This window comes from Pelmatolapia mariae, linkage group LG3_W (assembly GCF_036321145.2).
Source record: "Pelmatolapia mariae isolate MD_Pm_ZW linkage group LG3_W, Pm_UMD_F_2, whole genome shotgun sequence".
Taxonomy (NCBI): domain Eukaryota; kingdom Metazoa; phylum Chordata; class Actinopteri; order Cichliformes; family Cichlidae; genus Pelmatolapia; species Pelmatolapia mariae.
This window is the reverse complement of record NC_086229.1, coordinates 90,142,645-90,165,828: the sequence shown is the minus strand read 5'-3', so window position 1 is coordinate 90,165,828 and position 23,184 is coordinate 90,142,645. Positions and strand designations below refer to the sequence as shown.

At 39.6% G+C, this 23,184-nt stretch overlaps 1 protein-coding gene across 4 annotated transcripts in view; it reads right to left on the bottom strand.

Moving 5' to 3' along the window:
* LOC134624985 (RAS guanyl-releasing protein 2-like) overlaps positions 1–23,184 on the bottom strand; it is a 37,056-nt gene that overhangs the window by 10,612 nt on the left and 3,260 nt on the right. For all 4 annotated transcript variants that reach the window (XM_063470245.1, XM_063470247.1, XM_063470246.1 and 1 more), the window contains exons 2-10: positions 13,140–13,273; positions 12,895–12,997; positions 12,613–12,669; positions 12,211–12,342; positions 11,541–11,691; positions 9,923–10,096; positions 5,270–5,386; positions 4,593–4,874; positions 329–403 (exon numbers count right to left, since the gene is read on the bottom strand). In XM_063470245.1, the coding sequence (XP_063326315.1) occupies positions 329–403; positions 4,593–4,874; positions 5,270–5,386; positions 9,923–10,096; positions 11,541–11,691; positions 12,211–12,342; positions 12,613–12,669; positions 12,895–12,997; positions 13,140–13,209 (1,161 nt within the window). In that variant the 5' untranslated portion in view covers positions 13,210–13,273. The remainder of the gene's footprint in view (positions 1–328; positions 404–4,592; positions 4,875–5,269; positions 5,387–9,922; positions 10,097–11,540; positions 11,692–12,210; positions 12,343–12,612; positions 12,670–12,894; positions 12,998–13,139; positions 13,274–23,184) is intronic.

Below are 23,184 nucleotides of genomic sequence, written 5' to 3'. Positions count from 1 at the left end.
AGAGACCATGAGATCAATATTAAACCAGAGAAGTGAAGCAAAGAAAGCTGCCACACAGGGCAGAAGTCAGGAATAACCTCGGTGGATCAGAATGAAAATACTTTTTGAAAAAGATTTCCAGCGTAACAATTCTGATATTTTAATACCTTAAGATAAATATTGTCTACAGTATATCTGTCTGAAATGCAGGCAATTTTAGACTGAGGTTCAGAAGGTACGCTTAAAATCACCATTATCTATCATAGCAAGTCTGTAGAAAAGCAATATTAGTGCATGAGAGGTGAGGGGCTGGGAACACACGGGATGCGTATATCACCATGCTGCTTACCACTGGCTTGCGTGGTTCCCTCTGTAAAGACATCTGATAGATCTCCTCTTCTGTGTGGTATTGGTCCAGAGACACCTGCACAAACAGCCAATGTGAAAAAGGCGTATGAAAAAATTCAAGTTTGGCATTTATCAGGTAAAATCAGGTATTAACACCAGCAATTATTTCAAATAAGAATACCTTTATTTCTTAAATGTAAAATACTTTTTCTATAAACATCAAAAGTAAAGATTTAAAGTTTTTTATAGAGTTACATTTTGGTTCATACCTTCCAAATCAGTCCTACAAAACCTAAACTAAAGGCTAAAATATTCTTTGCTAGCTAAAAATATGACATTTTGAGACATCAGTGGTTTACGCTAGCAGCCTGTGTCTAGTTAGCTATTAAGTATGAACTGTGTTAGCAAGCTACTGGAGTTAGCTAAGGCACTATACATATTTAAAACGGTAAATGGCCTGTATTTGTATAGCGCTTTACTAGTCCCTAAGGACTCCAAAGCGCTTTACATATTCAGTCATCCACCCATTTACACACACATTCACGCACTGGTGAAGGCAAGCTACATATTTAAATGTAATGAGAGGGGAAGACCCAGAAGTCTTTCGCTTTAATGTGCAGAAACATCATAGCTTAGAACTAACATTTGAGTTTGAAAAGCTTATATAAATTTACTTTTTGGTTCTTTGGTCTGTTAGCAATTTGCTGCAACACTTAGCAGCCTGCAGCCATTTATTGTTGCTAGCTGACGGAACTCAAAAGAAGTCACCTTTATACAATATAAAAATATTTCAGCTGCAAACCATTTCAGAACACTTGTCACCTGCTATATATAGTGATATATAGTAACTGCATGCTTTCGTTCTGAAAAATATATTGCCACATTGTCTGAGCGCACACCATTTATTGCAATCTTTTGCTAATTACTGCCCACATACGCACATTGAAACGTTTTACTTAATGGGCATGATGTCAGCTGAAGTAGCTCCATTAAGTGACTTAATGTCAGATGTAGTTTAAAGCTGAGGATAGTCAATAAACATGGATCTATATGCATCTGTTAATTTGTAAGTTTAAAGACAATATATAAGCTCAATTGTTTTATATTTTAAAAATGTAAAACAATAGCAATAATCCAAACACCTAAATCCAGGCATCTCATAACAACAATTTGTTGAATATAAATGTATTCACATATAGTTTCTGAACGCATTTGTCGAGTATTTAACACAAAGACCCTTTCACACAGAAACATGTTTCTCATAAGACCTGTTAAGCAGAGTCATCTCTTGCGTACACAGCCAATATAGCAACAAGTGAGAGAGCAGCATCTATTTTTTGCACTTGTAAACACCATAGACATCTGGTATATACGGTCTATGGTTAACACATTTAGGTCTGCTGCTACACGTACTCGTCTACTGCATCCACGCTTGGCCTCGTACACTTTTGTTTTCCTTAAGTCCTACTCTCTTACTGTACTTGTGTGTCTTGTGTTTTAGTCAGCTGGGACAAAATTGCTAAATTATTTTCTTTTTATTGAACCGTGTGATTTAGAAGAATTTCAGTCATTTCAGGGAAAAGGTTCAGTTGCAAAGCTGCAGCAAGTACATCTGAAAAGCTGAAGAGAAAAATAACCTGTGTGGTTTGCTTATTTTACCTGTCTAAAATAAGGCATGCCTTCCCCTTTTCATTATTTTGAAGGATTTATTGACTTGCTTTCCATCTTATCGCTGCAAACCCAGCAGGCCTCATGCTAGATCAACTCCAATAAGCACTGGCATAAGATAATTGGATATTGACTCTGTCCAGCAAACTTTTTCTCTTGCCTTTCAGCTCCAGAAGCTGTCAAGTTATTTTCTTTTATTTTCACAGGAGAAAAAAATGAGAAACCAGCTGCAATCTCACAGCAACACCTGCTACCAGTAATTGATCTCCTAGGATTGTTTAAATTCAGAAAGCGCTCAAATTCAGGAGAATCCTGTCTGCATCTGCCAAAAATATTGACATACACACACACACACACACTGGGTTGTGAAGTTGTAAAATGCCACTACCACCTCAGCTTTCAAACTAAAGAGCAGGTAGCAACAATTAAGGTATCATTCTCACTCACTGTTACATGATATTACAGTACATCCACTTTATTTCAAGTGGATGTGTAGTAAAATATTTGCTTAAAATATATTTCTTTATACTGACTTATTTAATCATCGAGGTAAATCCAAAACATTGCCTTTTGTTTAAATTCCAGTTATATTTTGGGCTGAATGCAAAGCAGTTTAGTCACTTAATTGTTAACTGTTTAATTTATGGAGTCAGGCTCCAGATATTTTCTCTGGGTAATTAAAAACAGCTGATGATATCCTCACTGCTGTATATTTCCTGTGTGCTACTGTGCTCTCTAAAAACCCTTTACCCTTTCATTTCTCTCTCTATGAAAAAGTTTGTCAAACCACAAATTATGAACCATTTCCTTTTGTTGTTGCCGAGTGCCACTAGTCAAAGCAGATGTCACTGACTGGCACCATGGTAACATTGGTCACAGTCATACATTAGCCTGGTGGGGAGGTGTATACTTTTTACTTCGTTTTTTTTTTGTCTTTATTATTGTAAAACTACAAAACAGCCCAGTCCAAATGAATTGCTCCTGGTCTCAACTAGTTATGTGTATAAAGCACACCTGTCCACAGAGTCAATTTCTTCCATTCCAGCCACTCTGCCACCATGGGCCAGCCCAAAGATCTGTCAAAGGACATCAGGGACATGATTGCAGTCCTGCACATGGCTGGAATGGGCCAGAAGACCATCACCAAGAAGCTTTGTGGGAAGGGAAAAGCTGTTGGTGCGATTTCTCAGAAATGGAAGAAATAAAATTACCATCAGTCGCCTTTGATCTGCAAGATCATGCCTCACGGGGTGAGGATGATCATGAGGAAGGTTGTGGATGGGTGAAGATGGGTTGTGAATGGGTCTTCCAGCATGACAGTGACCCAAAATATAGTCTCCAGACCTCAAACTGAAAAATTCAGCATTGGTTCAAACAATTAATTCCGCCACTGTATTTCTGATGATCTGGATAACCAAGTAAGAATCATATGAAAATGAGGTTCAAACTACAAGTCATGTCACAATGTTACTATGTTACAATTTTAATTAAACTGATCCTAAGCAGGCTTTAACACAAAGGTCTTTGTTGTTTCTTTTTACCCAAGCTTCACCTCTTCACTAAGTTTAATTTAAGCCTTTGTATCATCTTGCTGGCAAGTATAGCAATACACATGACAACAAACAGCAGTGAACACATACCTCCTCCTCAGTTCTTCCCTCAGTAAAGGAATAAATACAGCTGAGCTATTAGTACAGTGATCTCTTAGGTAAAGGGCTTTCTTGAAAAACTGTTCAGATTTCAAAGAAGAGACTGCTGCTACTGAGATCCCCTTGGGTACTTTCAAAGCTAAAGCAACCTGACAGGGAAAGCTTTTTAGTCTAAAGGAATAGACATGAGGTTTCAGTGCAGGTTAACAACTTAAAGTTCAGTGAAGACGATGCTGCAGGGGTTACAACTCTCTGTCCCTGATAAAGAACAATGAGTCACTTTAAACAGTGGAACTGGGCTAGCAGTGTTATGAAAGTGAAAACAACAATGCTGACTTATATGCCCCCTTTAATGTTCTCTGCACCCAAAAGCTAATGTACGATTTTGTAGTTTTGTGAATTTTGCTCACACTGTGACACATTTATTTCTTCTCCCTCCTGTACGGCTGTACAACATCATGCAAGTGCAAATGTAAGTAACCCAGTTTGTCTCGCTTCTGCTTCATCTTGCTTTTCATTTTCAGTGCATTTCAAATCAAACACTTAGTAATCATTTCTCTGTTATACCACTGTGGACCACATCTGTAAATCCCATTTGCTTTGTGATTGAAGGTTCATGTTTTGAATCTTTTCCTCTACACATGATCTCTGACTTTTGTCTGTACACAGATTTTGTCCCAGCTGGCTACAACAGTCTGTCTGACCACGAGCCAGTCAAATCACAGCAGAGCAAAGTCAAACAGACTGCCTGCTTCACTGGCTGGAAACAAAATGTTTCCTCCTACTACCTCCTCACAGCCGTCTGGTTGACAAACAAATGCCACTTCATCATGACTAACTTGATTCGGGACCTGATTTGTCTCTTATTACCACTTTAACTGCTTTCAGTAGAGGTAGGTAATTGAAGCCAAACATTTCTCTTGGACTCGGAACAAACTTTATACCCACTGTAAGTAAGTTGAGCAGGTCTGTGTTGGCATCGACGTTAGGTGGCGTGGCCTGGATGAGCGCCAGCTCTTGAAGGATAGCGTACAGCTGCTGGGTTTTTGCCAGGTTGACTCGTGTCTTCTCTTTGTCGGCCCAGTCTGGCAGTGCCACATGCACGGCTATCAGGTCTTTCAGGTGCACGCCAAGAATGGGGAATCGGAAGCCGGAGCATTCAGAAAAACGCTTGCGGTACTGACTGTAGTTGCCACATGATGTCACCAGTTCAATTAAGTTGTTAAAAACCTGTCGTAGAGTGAAAGGAATATAGGTTTGAGGATGGAAATGAGAGTTAGCAGAAAAGAGAATGTCTGTCTCAGAAAAGATTGATTTGGAAGCATCACAAATATTGTCGAAAACTTTGCTCCAGATGGACTTACATAACTGTAACTCGCCCAACTGTTGCATTTAACTTTCTAGTCATGTGGCTCAAATTCATAGTTCTAAAAAGACACTGTGTAGGAGTAATGGGCACAGACAGGGAGCTTGGTACCGCTTACACAGAAGATGCTGAATACTCAATCAGGAAGCATTATCACTTATTAGCTCAGCGCACAGACATGCAGCGAACATTGAATTTGTCTGGTAGCGCCTGGTTGCGGTTGCCAGAAATAGATGACAGATGGCTGCAGCTACTGCACCTTGTTGGTCTCTGCACTGATGTGGGCCTGCGTGTCTTTGAGACGAGAGATGGAGCTGTTGCTGAGGCCGCCCACTACCGCCATGAGTGTATTGAAGTTCTGCAACTGTAGCAGCTTCTGTGAACGGAGGAGGAAGAAATATTAGGAGTGAGGGTGAAAGAAGAGATATTTTATGAATGTGCAAGACACTGCCAAGAGCAAGCTGGCCAATTTTTTTTAAGGCGGAGAGAGAAAAAGATAAAGAAGGGTGGTGTAAGTTAGGAAAAAAGACTTACAGGCAGTCAGAAAGATGCAGCTATGGAAATAAATGGTTACAGGGTGAAGAGACTTCTGGGTTAGATACTGAAAGAGTTTAGCAGCCCAAATACACATCCACACATAATCTGAATACCAAGAATTTAGTGAATGCTCTAACCTGTCTATGTCAAAGTTAGGCTAACTCTTTGTGAATGGCGCTCTGTGGGGCTGCTCGCTGCCCTTCAGACTGCTGGCATCTCAGTGAAAATCAATGAGGTCGCTGCTGCGTGGGAGGGCTGCCAGAGGGGATCATTTGATTCAGCTCAAACAACCTTTAGAATCAATTTGCAAAGCAGTATGGAAAGCAGGCCATCATCTGCAGAGTGTAGCTACACCACGCATACATGTGTTCATCAGTGATGCCTGGGAAAGGTTTCACTGTCAACATGCCACACCTTTCCCTGTCACCTAAGAGTTAGCACACAGTGGATTGGTGATGCGGTATGCTTATCAAACGCAGGTGGAACATTCACAAAGAACACAATGTGCAATAAACTGAAGGCAGCCACGTTTACAATTGAATTTATAATGCAAGTGTGCAGTTGAGAAAAAAACAATAATGAGCATGAGTCATTTGTGATGGGCTCCCAGTAGGATGCCGAAATGGGACACAACCAGCAGAGGGAAGCTTTAGGAAATGTCAAGTGCAATAAGACTGCCTCCTGTGCTGCCTCTGAATACATCTGAAGCCAGCATGTGTTTGCCCTGGGATACATCAGAGAATATCAAAGTTTGTGGCATTTTAAATGGGCGGAAAATGAATGAGGAAATTTTGTGGAGGGTTTGATCTTCTCAGATGTGTATGCTCTAATTTTGGCCCACTCTTCTTTGTAGAATTGATTTAATTGAGCCTTATTGGAGGACTTTGGGGCATAAATCGCCATTTAAGGTCATGCAAAGCATCTTAATCGAATTTAAGTGCAGTACAGTTTGTTTCAGTCCTGCATAATCCTGCACAAAGTGTGCTTGAGCTTCAGTGCACAAACTGATGGCCTAATACATTTGACTCTTCCAAAAAGTTCAAATTTTGTCTTGTCAGTCCACAGAATATTCTCCCAAAAATCTTTGGGATAATCAAGATGTTCTTTTTTTTGTTTGTTTGGTTGGTTGATTGTTTTTTTGTTTTTGTTTGTTTTTTTAGATAAATGAGAAATCGGCCTCTGTGTTCTCTTTGGTCAACAGTGATTCTACCTTAGAGCTCTTTTTTTCACGGCACTGTACATTCAAGTGACGAACTAGATTGTGTTAAGCTTTGCCGATGCATTGGACACATTTTTGCAAACTGGCTCCATTCATGGCACTGCCCCAGAGTCTGAATAAAAAGAAGTGTAAATGTGTGAAGTTGGTGTAAAGTTTTTCATGGGAAAGATGGTTATTGTTGTTTTAATCATTAACTGCATAGACAGCCATGCACAATCATCCTAAGAGGACCAAAAAAAGGGAATTTAACACTAAGCATTGGCTTCATTAAAATGTCTGCACAGATCAGCTGAAGTTCTGTATTCATGAATTCTTTCTTCTTAATAGAGCCACAAATTAACCTTCACCAAACAGGGTTAGCTGTGCAGCTCATGTTACCATGGTTATCTGCTCTGGTTGAAACTGAGCCAGCTTTGTATGTGAGGATGTTCTCGGGCACAGCGGTCCTTTGACCGTAAAATCAGAATCAAGCAGCAATTTCCAGGGATGAAAAATGAAGCTAATGGGAAATGTGAAACACTGCAGTTCCTATAATGGCCACTTGAAGCTGGCTCTAAAAGTCAGACTTTACAGAATTAAAAAGCATAGCCTGGGACAGAGAACTGTTTTAACCTCTGCGAATCATTTCCCCATCATAATAACTGTAAGGAGGGTGAATCGCTTCTGATAAGACTGACAGCTAGGGCTTGTGGATACTTTGATTAACAGGTGTGTTAGTACTTGTAGTTGTAGATACTCAGTCTGTGCTGTGTTTCACCTCCTGTAATTCCACTAGCTCAACTTGACATCTGGGTGATGTCAGTTTTAATTAATCTAGCTTTATATACACATTAGCATTCTGAATTTGTATACATTTGAGCAAATTAAATATAATTGCATTATCTAACAGCAAGCAAAAATAAAATGAAGCCTAATGGCAAGTCATTCTTTTCACATAACTGAAGAACAAAGGGTTCTCTGGTGATGGCAGTGAGTCAGCAGTGTGGGGATCACCAACGTTATTACGAAGGATCTCATAGGAAACGAGAATATCCACCTAACAGCTGGAAGGTTGTTTCAATCCACAACCACAAAGGCCAATGTGTATTGAACACAACAAATTTCATCAGAGCACATTACAATTCATCCAAGGGATGCACACTTCAGTTACTGCACTGCTTTAATATTGTGGATAAGGAAACACGCTTTTTATTTTTGATTAGTATCAATCCAAATTAAACCACTGACAAATATAAAAGAGTTTAATTGGTGCACAGAACATCATGTCCCAGTTGAATGGGTCTAGTGATGCTAATGTTCTGCGTACTGCTTTTTGAGAAACAGAATGGCGGGCTGACTGGCCAATAGATACCGCTGTTTGATGGCGATCTCTGGATCGGGCTGCACAGAAAGAGCTCATTATCCACCTTCTGCACAACCGAACTTTAGTTGTTCATCCTGTCCTCACCTCTAAAGTATCTAGCTCCCTGAAACACTCAAACAACCTTAAGTGTTCAATTTGAAACACTTGGGAGAGCTCTGCTGGGCTTCCCCTGATAAGAACCCTGCGGAGGTGTTAGATTGCTGGCGTACCCCAACAGAGCACATTATGTGCGTCTAGCATGTGTTCTGCTGAAATGAAATAAATGGAGAACGGGAGTAGACCTAAGCGACTCATAAAGATGAAAACAATCCCACACTAGACTTGCAGTAAGTAATGAGCATGCATTCACAGAGCACTGCAGGCTATTAAGATGAAAATTCTTTTTCTGCACTTTCTATGGCTGACTGAAGCTTCCTCTTAACGGCTTAGATGACTGAGTTGTCGCGTAGAGGGGAAACTCAGCCCATCTGGCAGACCGAACCAAGCGATAACATCAAGCTGAACTGAAATCAATTACAGAGAAGCCCCGGGTGCCACTTGAAGACATGCATCTGTAGTGAAAGGACGACAGTCTCCAGACATATGGTTGGAAAACCATATAGGGCAGCTAGCTGGCAGTTTCTTCCAGGAAATTGTGGAAGTATTAAGATTAAGTGAAGATTAGGATTAGAGCGATCATGACATGCAGACGACCATAACGCTATAGCGAATGAGTACAGAAACAGGAAGGTGGACACAGTTTTCAGTCATATTTCTCTAGTTGGAAACTAGATTCCTCCACTACAAAACATCATAATAATATTAATGAGGCATCTACAGAAAAGCAATTTTAAAAAAAGAAATAATTGCAATAATTCTGTCAGTCAAGTGTATCTACAACTTTTTTGTGTGTCTGTTGTCTTTTTTGGCAAATGAAAAATGTTCAAAATACAAGTTTATGGAGGTGGCAAGAGAATCTGTAAGCATAACTGTACAAAGGTAAACAGAAAGAAAAATCAGTTGTCTGTAGCATATGTGCAATACTGAGACAATATAAATATTTCATTTTTAAATATCACCATTACCATAAATATCATATTTTCCTGAAACCCACTAAACTCAAGGCATGAGTGCAGGGCAACAGGTCAAGCTTCAGTATGCTAAAACTCTGCTGCAATTTTTTCTACTCTGTGTGATGTAAATATGAGAGGATATTTGTAATATGGTCATGTCAGACATGCAGCTCTTTTTGCATCACAGAAGCCCACCCACTGTTCCCAGGGGTCAGCCAGTCAGAAGTAAGCTGACTGAAGCTTGTTTCAGACGGTGGATGCAGTCATGGACTGCACCAAGACTCAGCATGAGATAAGTAAGGATTATTTGGTATAGTGAGTCACAGAGAACTACTCTGGTAAACTACAGGAACAAAAAAAACATAGATCGCTAGAACTGAGCCCAAAGAGCTCCTTCATTTTTAAAAGATGCAAAATTTTCCCCTGGCAGCAGCATTATCTCACTGAGCAGGGAGCTTCGAATGCTAATACCTCCAATGCCTTTTTTGAATTAATGTTCCCTTTTTCACACAGTTGTGCTGCTAATGGGAAATCCTAGTATATTTTGCATTTGTTTGCAAGTCATAAGAGATCCTCGGTGACTTTTCCACTTCTCTCTGCGCCTCCTGGTTTTCACAGTTGCTTCCTAATCACCTTTCCTGCTTTTTTCTCTCTGCCCCCAACAATCACCCACTAACACTCTCTATCCATGAACCCAGTACCGCCAAGCTTTCCCGATTGTAACAGACCCAGCAGACAGACCTGTGCCACTCGGATGAAATGGGCGATAACAGCAGCTCTCTGCGGGGCGGTGGGCTTGCTGAGCACCATAAGCTGGATCCATTGTGAGACGCTGTTAAAGAGCGTGATGAAGCGCTCTAAGATGGGGTTATCCACCGTGCAGCCATGCATCACAAAGCTGTGGTAGTCCTGAAACTAGAAGGAGAAGTAAAGCATTGAAAGCCTTCATCTATTTAAATTATAGTACATCATGTTCACATCCCACAGCAATTCTGGATATTAGAAAATGCCTGACAACAAACATTTATGCATAGGCCTTTCTCTTGTTTTGTATATATTCCTCTTGATTGTAGACATTTCTCTGTTTGTTATTTCTGCTGCCTTACTATTTATATTTTACTCCTGCACAGTTGGTGTGGAGCACCCATAATTCTGTTGTACACGTGCAATGACGATAAAAGGCTATTCTTTTCTATTTTATTATTTTCTATTAACTGACTGTTTTGATTATTATGCCCTCCAGTTTTATTGAAGTTCAACAATAAGGCACCTTTAAAGGTGTAATTTGAAAAGCTACTTTAGGTCCACAAGGGGTGATCACAGCAGGTAGTTCTACATGTTTGATACAGCAGAGTTTTTGACAACCTTCCTGGCAAAATTTCAAGAATTACATGACAAGATCAAAATTTCTCCTATGTCCATACAGTAAACCTGGATATGCAGTTGGTTAGCTTAGCTGAGCACATAACTTTAAACAATGAAATAACAAGACTGGATACAAAATACAGACACAGTTTGAAATGAAAAGTACCATAAGCCTGCATTATTTCTAATAGTCAAAGCAGGCGGAGACTCATCTGTTTCCAAAAAGAAATATTATACAGTATAGACTCTGAGGACATAACCCCATTTCTTACCCGATATATAACCTCAGCTACTTTCCTGATTCATTTATGGTCTGATTTGTTAGTTTCAAGTGTCTAATAGAGCTGCATGTCCAAGTCAAATTTGGATTAAAATTGCCATGAGACAGAAAACAATTAAGGTATTGACAACTTCCTATCACATGAGCATCTAATGCTGTATCAGTCCGATTAGCCCCACAAACACTGGATGACGCCATTACGTCTGTCTAATACAATCTATGGGAAACAGCAAGCCTGGTTTATGAAATTATATTATTATATTAACTGTCTGTAATCAGTCAAATACAGACAAATAATATTGTGTAATTACAGCTGTACTCGTTGTTAGATCCTCATTAATTCAATTTTTTGTTTCCTTTTAGGCAAAACTCTATTTTAGCAGAGCCATGAAGACAAAGATAAAAGAAACGCCATTACCACTGTCCCCACTGTGCCACGAGCATCATCCCACTGGAATAAATTATCAACAAAAAAAATCCTCAAGCGTTTAATTCTGCACAGACCCAGTCATTTCTTTTGCCTCCTGAAATAGCTCTCAAAGAGAACACTATTTCCAGTCACCAAATATAATTACTGCCCAGTTAAAGTTGATTTTAACAACTATTGCTTAGCAACTGCAGTGAGCCTTGAATCATGTAAACACAGAGTTACTTGAGAATTTAAGAGCTGTAAACATCACAGTAAAAAAAAAACAGAGCCATGGTCACACTGACCAGGATCTTGCAGAAGGATTTGTATTCCAGATAGGTCAGGTGTTCAGCCAGTTCACAGGAGTCGAGGTGATCAAACAGCAGGGACATTTTCCTCTTTTTGGACACAGATGGGACACGCTGAGTCACCTGCCGCTTCCATTTATATGATGGCCTGAGAGGGGAGAAAAAGCACAGTTGTCTCTTTTAAGGTCTTTTGGAACTGCACCATAAAAAATTACATAAGGATCACTTTTATAGCCGCTGCAAAAGTTAGAGCTGGCCTTTAAGGGCTGTTGGGGAAAAAAAGGAAAAACTACCATGAGAAAATGATGATAGTACATTGTGTCTACAATATAAAAAGCCCTGAGAAACCTCATATTTGTAGACTGAACTACAACTCTTCAACGATTGCTGTAAAAGTTATTTTTAGAAGGATATTCCCCTGCTTATTCTAAGATATTCCGACATAGAAATCAAATCAGCTCCACAAATTCATTTCCTTGGAGCAATAAAAGAAAGCGGAGCCATATAGAAGTGGCATTTCTCAGAAAAGGACAGGTCACTGGCCCTGCATAGCACAGCTCAGCAATTTCAAATAACAGGCAATAAAGGGCTTGCTGACATAAACATCGGCAGATGGGGACACTCATTCAAACTGTCAACAACACAGTTCAGCGGCCTATTCACTCACACACTGTCCAAGTCAATGAGCTGACTCTGCCTCTCATTGCCCTCAGTGGTCAAGAGGTCTTTATAGTCTTTGATCTGGTCTGCCAGCTCCGGGTTCAGATTGAACTCTGCGGGAAACTCAGAAATCCAGTACCTGGAAGAAAGAATAAAGGGAGAGAGAGAGAGATGAGCGTGATGGCATACACTGAAAGGACTGGGCTGTGGTCAGCTCATAATTTAAAATAGTATTATAGTTTTGGTATTAGATGAAACAAAGCACCTAATTCGAGCACATGAAGAAGACCATAGAAGAAAAAAAACTAGAAAGGATAGAAGGATAAATGGAAATGACACTTGGAAAGATCAAAGATCTCTTAGAAAAAGGCAACGAGACGAGCAGAAGTCAGAAAAGATGGTTTGTTACTTGACGAGGTGGCATATTTTTGTTCGGCGCTCATCGGTGCAGCCATCCTCTTGAGATCTGATACTGAAGTCAAGGTGCAATCGAGCTGCTCCTCGCAACACTACAACAACTCATTTAGATTTCACAGATTTAGAAGGGGAACAAAGTCTGGCACTATTTCCATTGCTCTGTGCATTATGTGTGAAAAAAGATATAGTCATAGGCAGCATTCTTAGAAAAACACTAAGCAAAAAAAACATAACATTTGTCACTGATGTAAGAACACTCAGAGGTGAAGGATACTTGAGCACAAGCTTCTTGGCCAGGTCAGCTGAAGGGATATACCAAGGGTGCATCATGAGGAACATGCGGACCAAGGATGCATCCTTCAAAGTGCCCTTCTCATCTATAAGGAAAAAAGGGGAGTCACCTGTCATTAAGAAGATACCTCAGCATGTTCAATTTGTGCTTGTGTTTTTTATTCTACTGCCTCCCTTTACAAACAGATGAATAATTCATATAAAAGAAATAATACTTAAATAACCAACCAAAGGCTTTGATGCAGGCTTCCACCAGCTCGTCCACAGTGGCAGACTGTTCCGATAATATGGACTCCATCGTAGCTGTCCTCTCAGTTTTCCCCCTCGTTTACCTCTCTGTGGTTTGAATCTGTTGGCTCTCACTGAACACAAAAGGAGATGAAAAGAGAGGGGAGTAATTATGAAGTAAACACAGGGGAAGCAAAACTTACTCTGGCTACTGCAGCACACTTAAAATAGCTGTGTGGTTAGTTGTTCTATATCCTGTTCAGCACTGCAGAGTGGCATATTCATTGACTGTTTGTATTACATCTAGGGTAAGGATGATGGCGTTGTCAGTAAGTTAACTGGGACATGTGCCTGTCAGTGTCATCTGATATGATGGTTAAGTATGGCCAAAACACATTCATGGTGTCAAAGTGCAAAATCTGCAATGAACTCATTCTACTTATAGAAGCACCTTTTAAGTGACCCAGTTTTCGGGGTTAACAGTTTAAAGTTTTTGCAGTGTGTTAGTGTTGTGTGTGGGGAAATGAGTTGGTGAATTAGGGCTTTAGTTTACAGGGAACAGTTGCACCAATCAGTCTTTACCAAGCCTGGTCCTCACTGCTAAGGCCAGACTTAGAAGGATCTTGATATCAGAACCAATCAAACATAAACCTAGTCTTAACTACACCTATAGTGCATTACTGAATATGAATAATTAGAATATCAGCATATCCTAATTAGCAATCCAAGATGGCGGCACTGAATTTAAACAGTAGTAAAACTGCAAACTTTTTAGTCCGTACTGCCAATCCTGTGTATTTCTGACTCCCTAAATAAGTCGCACACAGAAAACTGATCAGGTTCTAGCCATGATTGTGTTTTTTAAATATTATGCTGTATTCATAGTGATACCTACATGGATCTACCTTGCTAAGAACCAAAACAAATCCTGTTTTTCCTGCCTTTGTCTGGAACCCGCTAACTCGAGAAGGACATCACTTCCAAACAAATGCAGTACTAGTCTTAGCTATTTATATGAAGGCTCATGTGACTATCATTATTGTCTAACAGCAAGCACTGTGTTCCAAATTTGTCATATTTGTGGCAACGATGAAGGAATAAACAAAAAAAAGAAGGCAATTTTATACCAAGAAGCCAGGGATTATAGTCCGTTAGAAGTCCTCATGAGACATATGCACACACTTGAGCACAAAATACCTTCAGCTGAAGAGCATGAAGGCTGCTTGTATAGTTAGTGTAGTGCAATGTAGATTCTCACCCACAAGCCTGCATGGTCACAAAAAGTTGCCAAGAACACAGACTTCTATTAGGGCCATTAGCATTTAGAATGCCAAGATATGACCCACTGCTGCAACTGCTCCAGTGGTTGGTCATTTGCTTCTCATTGGCCAGACAATTGCTGTGATTACTTCTATTAAGCACTACATAAAAGGCCTTCCAGATGAATCCATAATTTTTTTCAAAAGAAGCCACACTACTACCTTTGAAACTTGGGTTTTGGGTCAAAACTACATCTGAAATAATAATTTCTTGTAGTCTGTTCCAAACTATTTAATGAGCGAGTTTTTAGCCATTCATCTTGCAAACAGCAAATTCACAATAGTAGATTTCTGCTGACCAACGTTATCTTTGACTACAGGCTCATAGAAAATGTTTTACATTTTGATACACTGGTGGCAAAATGCAGAAACAATAGAAGTTTGGACCCATGTGTGTAGTGTGTGATATAATCATTTTTAACAAAGATCTGATCAAAGCATGCAATCAAAGAATAAGGAAGCAAAAACTGACAGAGCAGCTGTTTTACTGTCATACACCACAAACATGCATGTGGATATTCAATTTCAGGTTTGAGGGCCATTCTTTCTTCACTCAGAGTTCTTCAGAGTTGGCAGATTAGGATTGTACATAAATGTACACTCACTGTATTCTTTTTTGCAAAGATTCACTTAAATCTTCTTTCTTCCCCATTCTGATGCTCATTTTCAACTTCAGCAGGTCATCTTGACCAAGCTGGCTCATTAGATAGTCATGTTAACAAGCAATTAAACATGTTTACCCAAGGATACAGTCCACTGCAGCGAGTAATCAAATGACTATTTACATCATTAGTAGATGACCAGCTCTACTTCCTAAACTACAGACACCCAATTTTTACACGATTGGTTATAAAATATGACCCTTTTAAAATTGTTTTGCCCAGAAGTTTACATAAATATTTGCGTTACATCTTAACCAGCTGAACAAATTACTGCTTCAATAATAAATTGTTTTCAGACTGTATCAATGCTAGTTTTGCATCAGTAAAGAATCAGATCTATAATACTAGCTGATTGTTTCGTCAAACTAAAATCAGTTTTTACATTTACACACCAATTCTATGCTTTATAACTGCACTTTGGAGCCAAGCATAATAAACAGTTTTCACCGATGTGTGCGGCTTTTCTATCAGACAGATACTAAGCCACAAGCCCAATCAGCAGGAAACCACTATTTATCTTTTCCTGACATGCTGTAATGCTGTCTGCAGCAGGCTATAAAAAAGTGTGATGAATATTTACAACACAATAGCAAATATTTTGACATGCGTTTCATTCTATCACATATTCATGGGAAACAAGCTAAAAATTTGCATCTGTGCTTTTCTTGATTTGGTAAGGTCTGGCTCTAAGTAACCATGGTAACAACAACTTAATGACCAGTTACTTTTTAACAACATATACACACACCTGAGCACAAAATACCTTCAGTAGAAGAACAAAAAAACGATTTTGGAGTAATCCCATATTCTTAAGTTGTGTCTCGATCAGCAAAATATACCATCTTCCAAGTTATGACATGATTAATTGGTCAAATTTATCCATCCATCCATCCATTCATTTAAAAAAAACTATTAAATTTCATTCATTATTTTCACATTTCAGTTTAAATTTTATTTATATAGCCCCAGATCAAAAACATTGACGGTACAGTGCAGTGAAAAAAGGATTTGCCCCCTTCATGTTTTCTTACTTTATTTCATATTTGTCACCCTGAAATGTTTCAGCTCATGAAAGATAATTGTAATATTAAATAAAGATAACCCAAGTTAATATGAAATGCAGGCGGACAAAAGGCACCAAACCTACCTGGCCCTGTGTGGTGTGAAAAAGCAGTTGCCCCCTGAGCCTGGTTGCACCACCCTTGGCATCAAGAACTCCAGTCAAGCTTTTGCGATAACTGGCAAGGAGTCCTTCACATCACTGTGGAGGAATTTTGGCCCACCTTTCTTTGCAGAATTGCTTTCATTCACCCTCACTGGAGAGTTTTCAAGCATCAACAGCTTGTTTAAGGTCATTCTTTGACAGTCAGATTTTGACCAGGTCTCTCTGAAATCTCTGTTTTGTTTTTTGGGAATTCTTTGAGGCTTTAGGAGCTGGACTTGCAGATGTGTTTCCGATCACTGTCCAGCTCCATAATCCAAGTGGGCCTGAACCTCCAGGCGCAAACTGATGACAGTCTCCTGCAGGATTTTCTGGTAGCAAAATTCATGGTTCCTTCAATTACAGCAAGGTAATTGAAGGAACCACCTTCCAGGTCACGAAGCAGCAGTGGACGATCACACTACTACCGTGTCTGACTGTTGGTGGGATCTTCTTTTTATGAAATGCTGTGTTATTTTTATGTCAGATGGTTCTTCCCCAGTCTCTTTCTTATTACTGAATCATGAACACTGACCTTAACTGAAACAAGTGAGGCCTGCAGTTCTTTTAGTTGTTCTGGGTTCTGAAGTAATTTTGGGATGGTTCATCAGCGCTCCAAGGTTTCTCCATTTATGGATAATGGCTCTCACGACGGTTTGCAGAACTCCCAAAGCCTTCAAAATGGTTTTATAACCCTTCCCAGACCGACAGATGTCAATGATTTTGTGATGGCATGCTCTGATATCTCTTAGCCTATTTTACTGTGTCAGACTCAACTCAATTCAATTGAAATTATTTCTAGATTAAAAAAGGTTCTGGCTGTAATCAGGCCTGGGTGTGGCTAGTCAAACTAATTTCATGATAAATATTGTTTGTGGTTTGTAACATGTAGGTGTGAACATTTTTTCATGACATTGCAAGTGTAAAAGTGACACTAAGGTTAAGCTCAAGTAACAAAGTTAGGTAACAAAATCCCCAACAACACACTGTGCACTGCTGTAACTTTATTTTAATGTGGTGGCTCTGTGAGTGTGAGAAGGGTGTGATGTGTATGTGTATGTATCCATTGTGCCTGACACAATGAAGCCTTTCACTGCACTGTCTCTGCCGCAACGCGGTGGGTGGACACACTCAATTACAGGCTTCACAAGCTGTCTCAGCCACGTTCTGCAGGGATGGTGGGGGAAGCAAACGTAGAGAAAGAGATAGAAGTATAATCCTCAACCGCAATTTAAATCATCACATTGTTAGGGCGATCAGCCACAGCGCTGATCAGTAGGCAAGATTAAACTGCTGAAACGATATGGTCAGATTACGGGAAGATAAATGGCGAACAACTAAAAAGGGTTTTGTGTTGCTGTAAATAGATATGAAAGTTTCAAGGTGGGTTGCTAAAGTCACCACAGGAAGTAAAGCAGTGTTGCATGTGAGTATTAAAACCTCAGCAAACAAACACCAAGACCTGTGATGCCTAGCTCTGAAAAAGGAGCCTACACTCCATCAGTATTGGCTCTGTGCACTGGCAATTACGTCTGCTCGCATGTCATGAATATAATGAGAATGAAAATTGCCTTGAAGTCAATTGTTTCCTCACTGTAGTAGATAAGCCTGAGGATCATCTAGGTTTGAGCTGAGATGGCCTTGCCTGTGAAAAAATGTGCTCTTCTGTTTCACTTCTGCATTTTCAGTGTTTATTACAGAACTGTCCATCCTCAAAACTGAATGAGGACCTAAAACCACTTTCTCCTTCTGTGTGGGGCCCATCTCTCAGGGGCTAAACAAAAAAAGAAAGAGAGAAGCAGAGGTGTTTTAAAGTGTCACCAATGCTTTAGCAGAGTCTAGTCTGGCGCTGCTGAACACACTGTGCCCATCTTGATGATGATGGTATCTTCCCATTCAAAGTGAATACATCATTCATCATCCTGCTGACAGGAATGCTTTGCCATTACCCAGAGAACAATTTTCTCTAAGCTTTTATATGAATTAAGACTGATTTATCTTAAACAGGATCCCTACTCCCTTCTTTTCTAGACATTCTTTAAGTGTTTTTCCAACAGCGTCTTTCTAATACAGTCCCGATATCTGCAAAGCAGTGAATTGATTGTAAAGAAGCACACACTGCGAGAGCTTTAGTGTCATCCTTGGTTGCCTGGTGACGAGGACCCGGGGCCATCGATCAGGCAGATTAAGGGGTGGATGGGGCTCAGCAGGGATAAAGGGAAGTTGACGGGTGCCTGGTCAATCCTGGCCATGCAGAATCTGCTGTGTGCTGCTGGTTTACTGGGCAGTGAAAAAGGTCACATCCTCCGACTAGACGCAGTCAGACCCCCTTCAGACTACTGCCTCTCTCGTTTTCAATATCACGGTCACAAAATAACAGGCAAGCTGCTTTTCAGCTAATTCTCAACTTTAAACCAATGCTTTTGAAGTTTGACCCATAATAGTGAATTCACGCTGACATATTATTGTCGCTACTGTTTAATAATTGATGACTCCTGTTGGACACATTTAAAAGCACCTGAAATATACATATAGTTAAAATAATGAGATTAACATAACTAATAATAACAAATAGTGGTTTTATAGGATGTCTGTGAAAACTGATATTCCAAATATGACCACGTCTCTTCTGCTGCTCAAATGCAGAGTTTATAAGCTTAATTAAACTATTAAAGCAGCAGAACTCTTAAAAGGAGCTAAAGTACATTTTTATTCAATATTCACTCAATTAAACTAAAAATCTTGAACCATCATTTTTAATCTATTATTTATAATAATAATTATATTTTGTGTCCATTTCAGTTACATCTATAAACCTTTGACCGTGTTTAGGCCTTTTTCCTTTCTAAATGAACTCAGATTATGCTAAACGCACACATTTTTTTCAAGCTATAGACATTAGAAGAAAATCAAGAGCTTAAATCTTTATAGACTTTCCTGTCTTAAAGTACTGACTGATGATAAGGCATTGACAAACAGACAATAATCATGTCCATCGTCTTATCGACATTCCCATAATGGACTCAATTCCATGCTGATAAATGCTACATGCTAATTCACAATCATTGATTTAGTTCTATCCTCTCTCCTTGGTGTTTGAGAAAAACAAGTTTTTTGTGGATAACGGTTATAAGAAAAGAGATACAATTTTAACAGAATTTGATTCTTTATTCAAATTGTCAATGCCATAGCAAGACTGATTGGACAGAGTCCAGTTTTTCAAGTACGTTTGGATGGATTACTACCAAATTGTACATTTTGGGCCTCATATTTTGTGTGCTTACAACTTTTGTCACAACTTTCTTTAAGCAGACACACAAAGATGACCTCGGCTCTATGTTGTGTTTGGTGTGAATCTTCAGATATAAGCATGTGACATACTGAACAACATGGCAGACACATTATTTATTAATGGAGCGCATTGTCATGCTGATGCTGCTTATAGCTGTCAGTCTTGTATAAACCTCAGTATATGAAATAAATAAGTTAAGTATTCTTCTACTAAAACTTTAGCAAATATATAAGAGCTTTGAATTTGAGGCTACCGTGTAATAATTGTATATTGATCTTTCTTACTATTGTGTGGAAGAAACGCAAAAACAACAGTAAAACATAGTTTGATAGTCTGGTCACATACTTTATGAATGACTTAAATAGCTACCGTTTTTTAAAGAAGAAAAAAAAGAGGCCAGATTTCCTATAAAACCTTTGATTATTGTCACCGCGCGGGCTTTTCCTCGTATCCGCCTCCTTTTTACTTTTGCTGTTCCATTTTCCATTTTTGTGAACCACTTACTGGTGGGTAATGATGCTAAGACAGTTTTCCTTTCATCATATGTTACAGCTAGAAACTGTAATAGCATTACGTTTAGATTTCCACTAACAAATTTGGCCATGTAAAATGTAACATAACAGCAGGCACAGGCAGACAACCTTTTCTAATGGTATTAGCTTTAAAAAAATGTATATGATATTAAATCATATCTTCCTGTCTTTGACAGACTGTAATACGCGTACAAAAACCACTTCTTCATACACACCACCCTTGTTTATTCCCCTACATCCCCCAGTTGTAGTAAGGGTGTTGCATGATGGGACAGATATAGTTCTTCAGAGTAGCTGGTGGCAGGCTTCTATTTAGAGACTGTAGGGTACTGAGAGCAGGAAGGGAAACATTTCCCTTTCCCTGGACACGCAGAATGCCACATCAGTGGGGGGGCACCGGCTGCAAACTGAGATTAGCAGCTACAGTTGCTCCTTAGGGAGGGAAGGGGTTGAAGCAGAGGGAGGAGAGGAGGAATGTTTGAATGGGTGATAAAGAGAGAGACTGGGAGGCAGGAAGAGTGTGCTTCAGCTCAGTAAAACACAAAAAGATACTGTTGGCCGAAGGAGGAAAGAGATTAAGTATAGAGGGTTAGTACTGACAGAAGACACAATAAGATATATGAAATTAAAGTGCAACTGGGAAATTTCTATAGGCACATGGAAGCACTCATACTAATGCTTCTCAAAAGATTGAGAAAAGCAGCACTTCTTCGTAATCTTGAAATAACAGAGAGGGGAAAAGGAGAAAAATATGTAAATGTCCTCCTGCTGGGAGACAGCAGCTACCCACGTGGGATGTTGTGTTGTGTCCTTTAACAAATAAAGTCACGCATCCTGCTCCACATCTGGCTCAAATTAATATCTTATATCTCCCATTTCTGACTTGAAATGAAAAACGTAATGCAGGAGACAGAGAGGGCATCATGGCTGATTTCATGTGCTGTTATAATGTATGCCTCCTGCCACCACCCCCCCAAATGCGACAATGCATCATTGTGTCAGATTGTTTTCACTGCTTTGTGTTCAAGCTTCCTGCTCAAATATGGGTCCTTTACCAGATGTGAAAGTTTGCTTCACAACAAATACCGGAAGGGTGTGCTGCTATGTGCATGTGAGATGTGGCAACTTCTTCAGTTTGTCCACACTTTTCTCTTTTTTTGCTACCTTATTACAAACAGTCTTGTACAGAGCGGGCTTGAGTAAGTGCTATGAATATTTTTTTCACACATATTTCCTCTATATGCTAGAGTTTTTCCTCACTCTGTAATTTATCTCTCTGACACACATAACTTCCTTTTCAAACCCTCACTGCGTGATGAGTGAAAGATGAGGCCACATGGCGTATTGTGTGAAAGGTCCAATGTGATACATCATTTTATGGAATTCTGCATTTGGGTTTGATTCCTGCCAACTGTCTATTAACTTCAGAGCATGCCTCGGTCAGGGTTCGTGTTCTAGTGTTCTGCTGAAGTCAGGGATAACACTTCCTGTTGTTGCAAAGTGTTCCATCTCCAATGGCCACATTTTAAATTAAAAGGGAAATACATTGATTCATATATTTGCCAAGAGGAATTCACTCTATTTGCACGTCTCCACAGTTAATATGAGGATATTACTACCTATAGTTAGCTTACAAGGGTTTAACTTAGCAGATTTTATGACCTTGAATGCAGCCAGGCTAGCCTTTTTTTCCTGATCAAAGAAGTTCTGAGTCTTCTAAACAGAGTAAAACTGGCACATTTGCAATTTTGTCAGACTTTTATGTAAGAAAAATACCTCAGTTTATGTGAAGCGGCCCCAAGAGACTACTTAGCTTAGCATAAAGAATAAAACAAAGCCAAAGAGCTATCTTAACAGACGAGAACCTCTGAAGCCAGTGAGTTGTGTGATTGTGTTTTCCCTTTGTGCAACACATAATCATGTAATCCACTGTTTGCCAGGCAATACTGTCCATCTTTATTCAAGGCTATGTAGCTGCAAGCTGTTACATACTATATTTACCTTCCAGAGCAGAAAAGTAAGTTTGTGGTTAAGGCTTTATGCAATTTTACATGAGGTTAAAGTTAAACCCTAGATTAAAAGATGTAAAACATGGGTGTAGTCACAATGATAACACCCTCTGGTTAGTAAATAAAAGCCTCAACCTGGGTGTTTTTGCTGTCACTATCTTTTCACTACTGATAAGTGAAAATCATTAGCCAATAAGCACATCCTGAATAACCATGCTTTCTCGCTCTAATAGTAAATTTGCAATATGAACTTATGAACTTTGACCTGGAAGTAGTGACTGAGTCTATTGGGACACAGTTTGGTGGTCACTGGACAAGGTTAGTTTTGCATAGACTTTTAGAGAGCCGGAAGTCTTGTTGCAAAAAGAGCAGTTGCCCAAAATGTAAGAAGCTTTCCTTCATAAATCCTGTCTAACACAAAGCCTTGAATATAAACTTTGACCAACAGTCAGTAGTAACGTGCTATACTCAAGCGAGAAATCATCCAACCAAAAGAAAACTGAAAAGTATTTTTTAAGCCGCTTCACCTTCACAATATAAATCTCAGCTACTTATATTGCCCAAAGGTGCTGTTTTCCACCCTTGACTCAGAAACAAGGAGGCACAGCTGTGCAGCTGCTGTGAAAAACTGCTTCTGGTTAGGGCCACATACCAAGTGATGCTGCATGTTTTAATTCTCACAAACTCCGATCTTCGAAGAAATGCCTGCGGTTTGCAGAATGAGGCACAAACTGCAGTTCTGGAGGCCAATTTGTTCTGTTCGCAGTGTTTATCTGCTTCATTTCCTCCTGCCTGTCAGAGATGTGCTCACTGAGCTGCACAGTGGTTTTACACAACAGTCATTTTGAACTAGTTGTGAATGCTGGGAGTTTCACATTCAAACAGCCACCCTCCTTTTTACCCCCGCAGGCTTTTTAACAGCCCTGGCTAGTTCCTGTTTATGTATTCCTCCCTAAAACAGCACACATCCATGAGCACACCACAAAGCCCTCAATTTCCTGTAGTCATAACACACCAAATATTATGCAC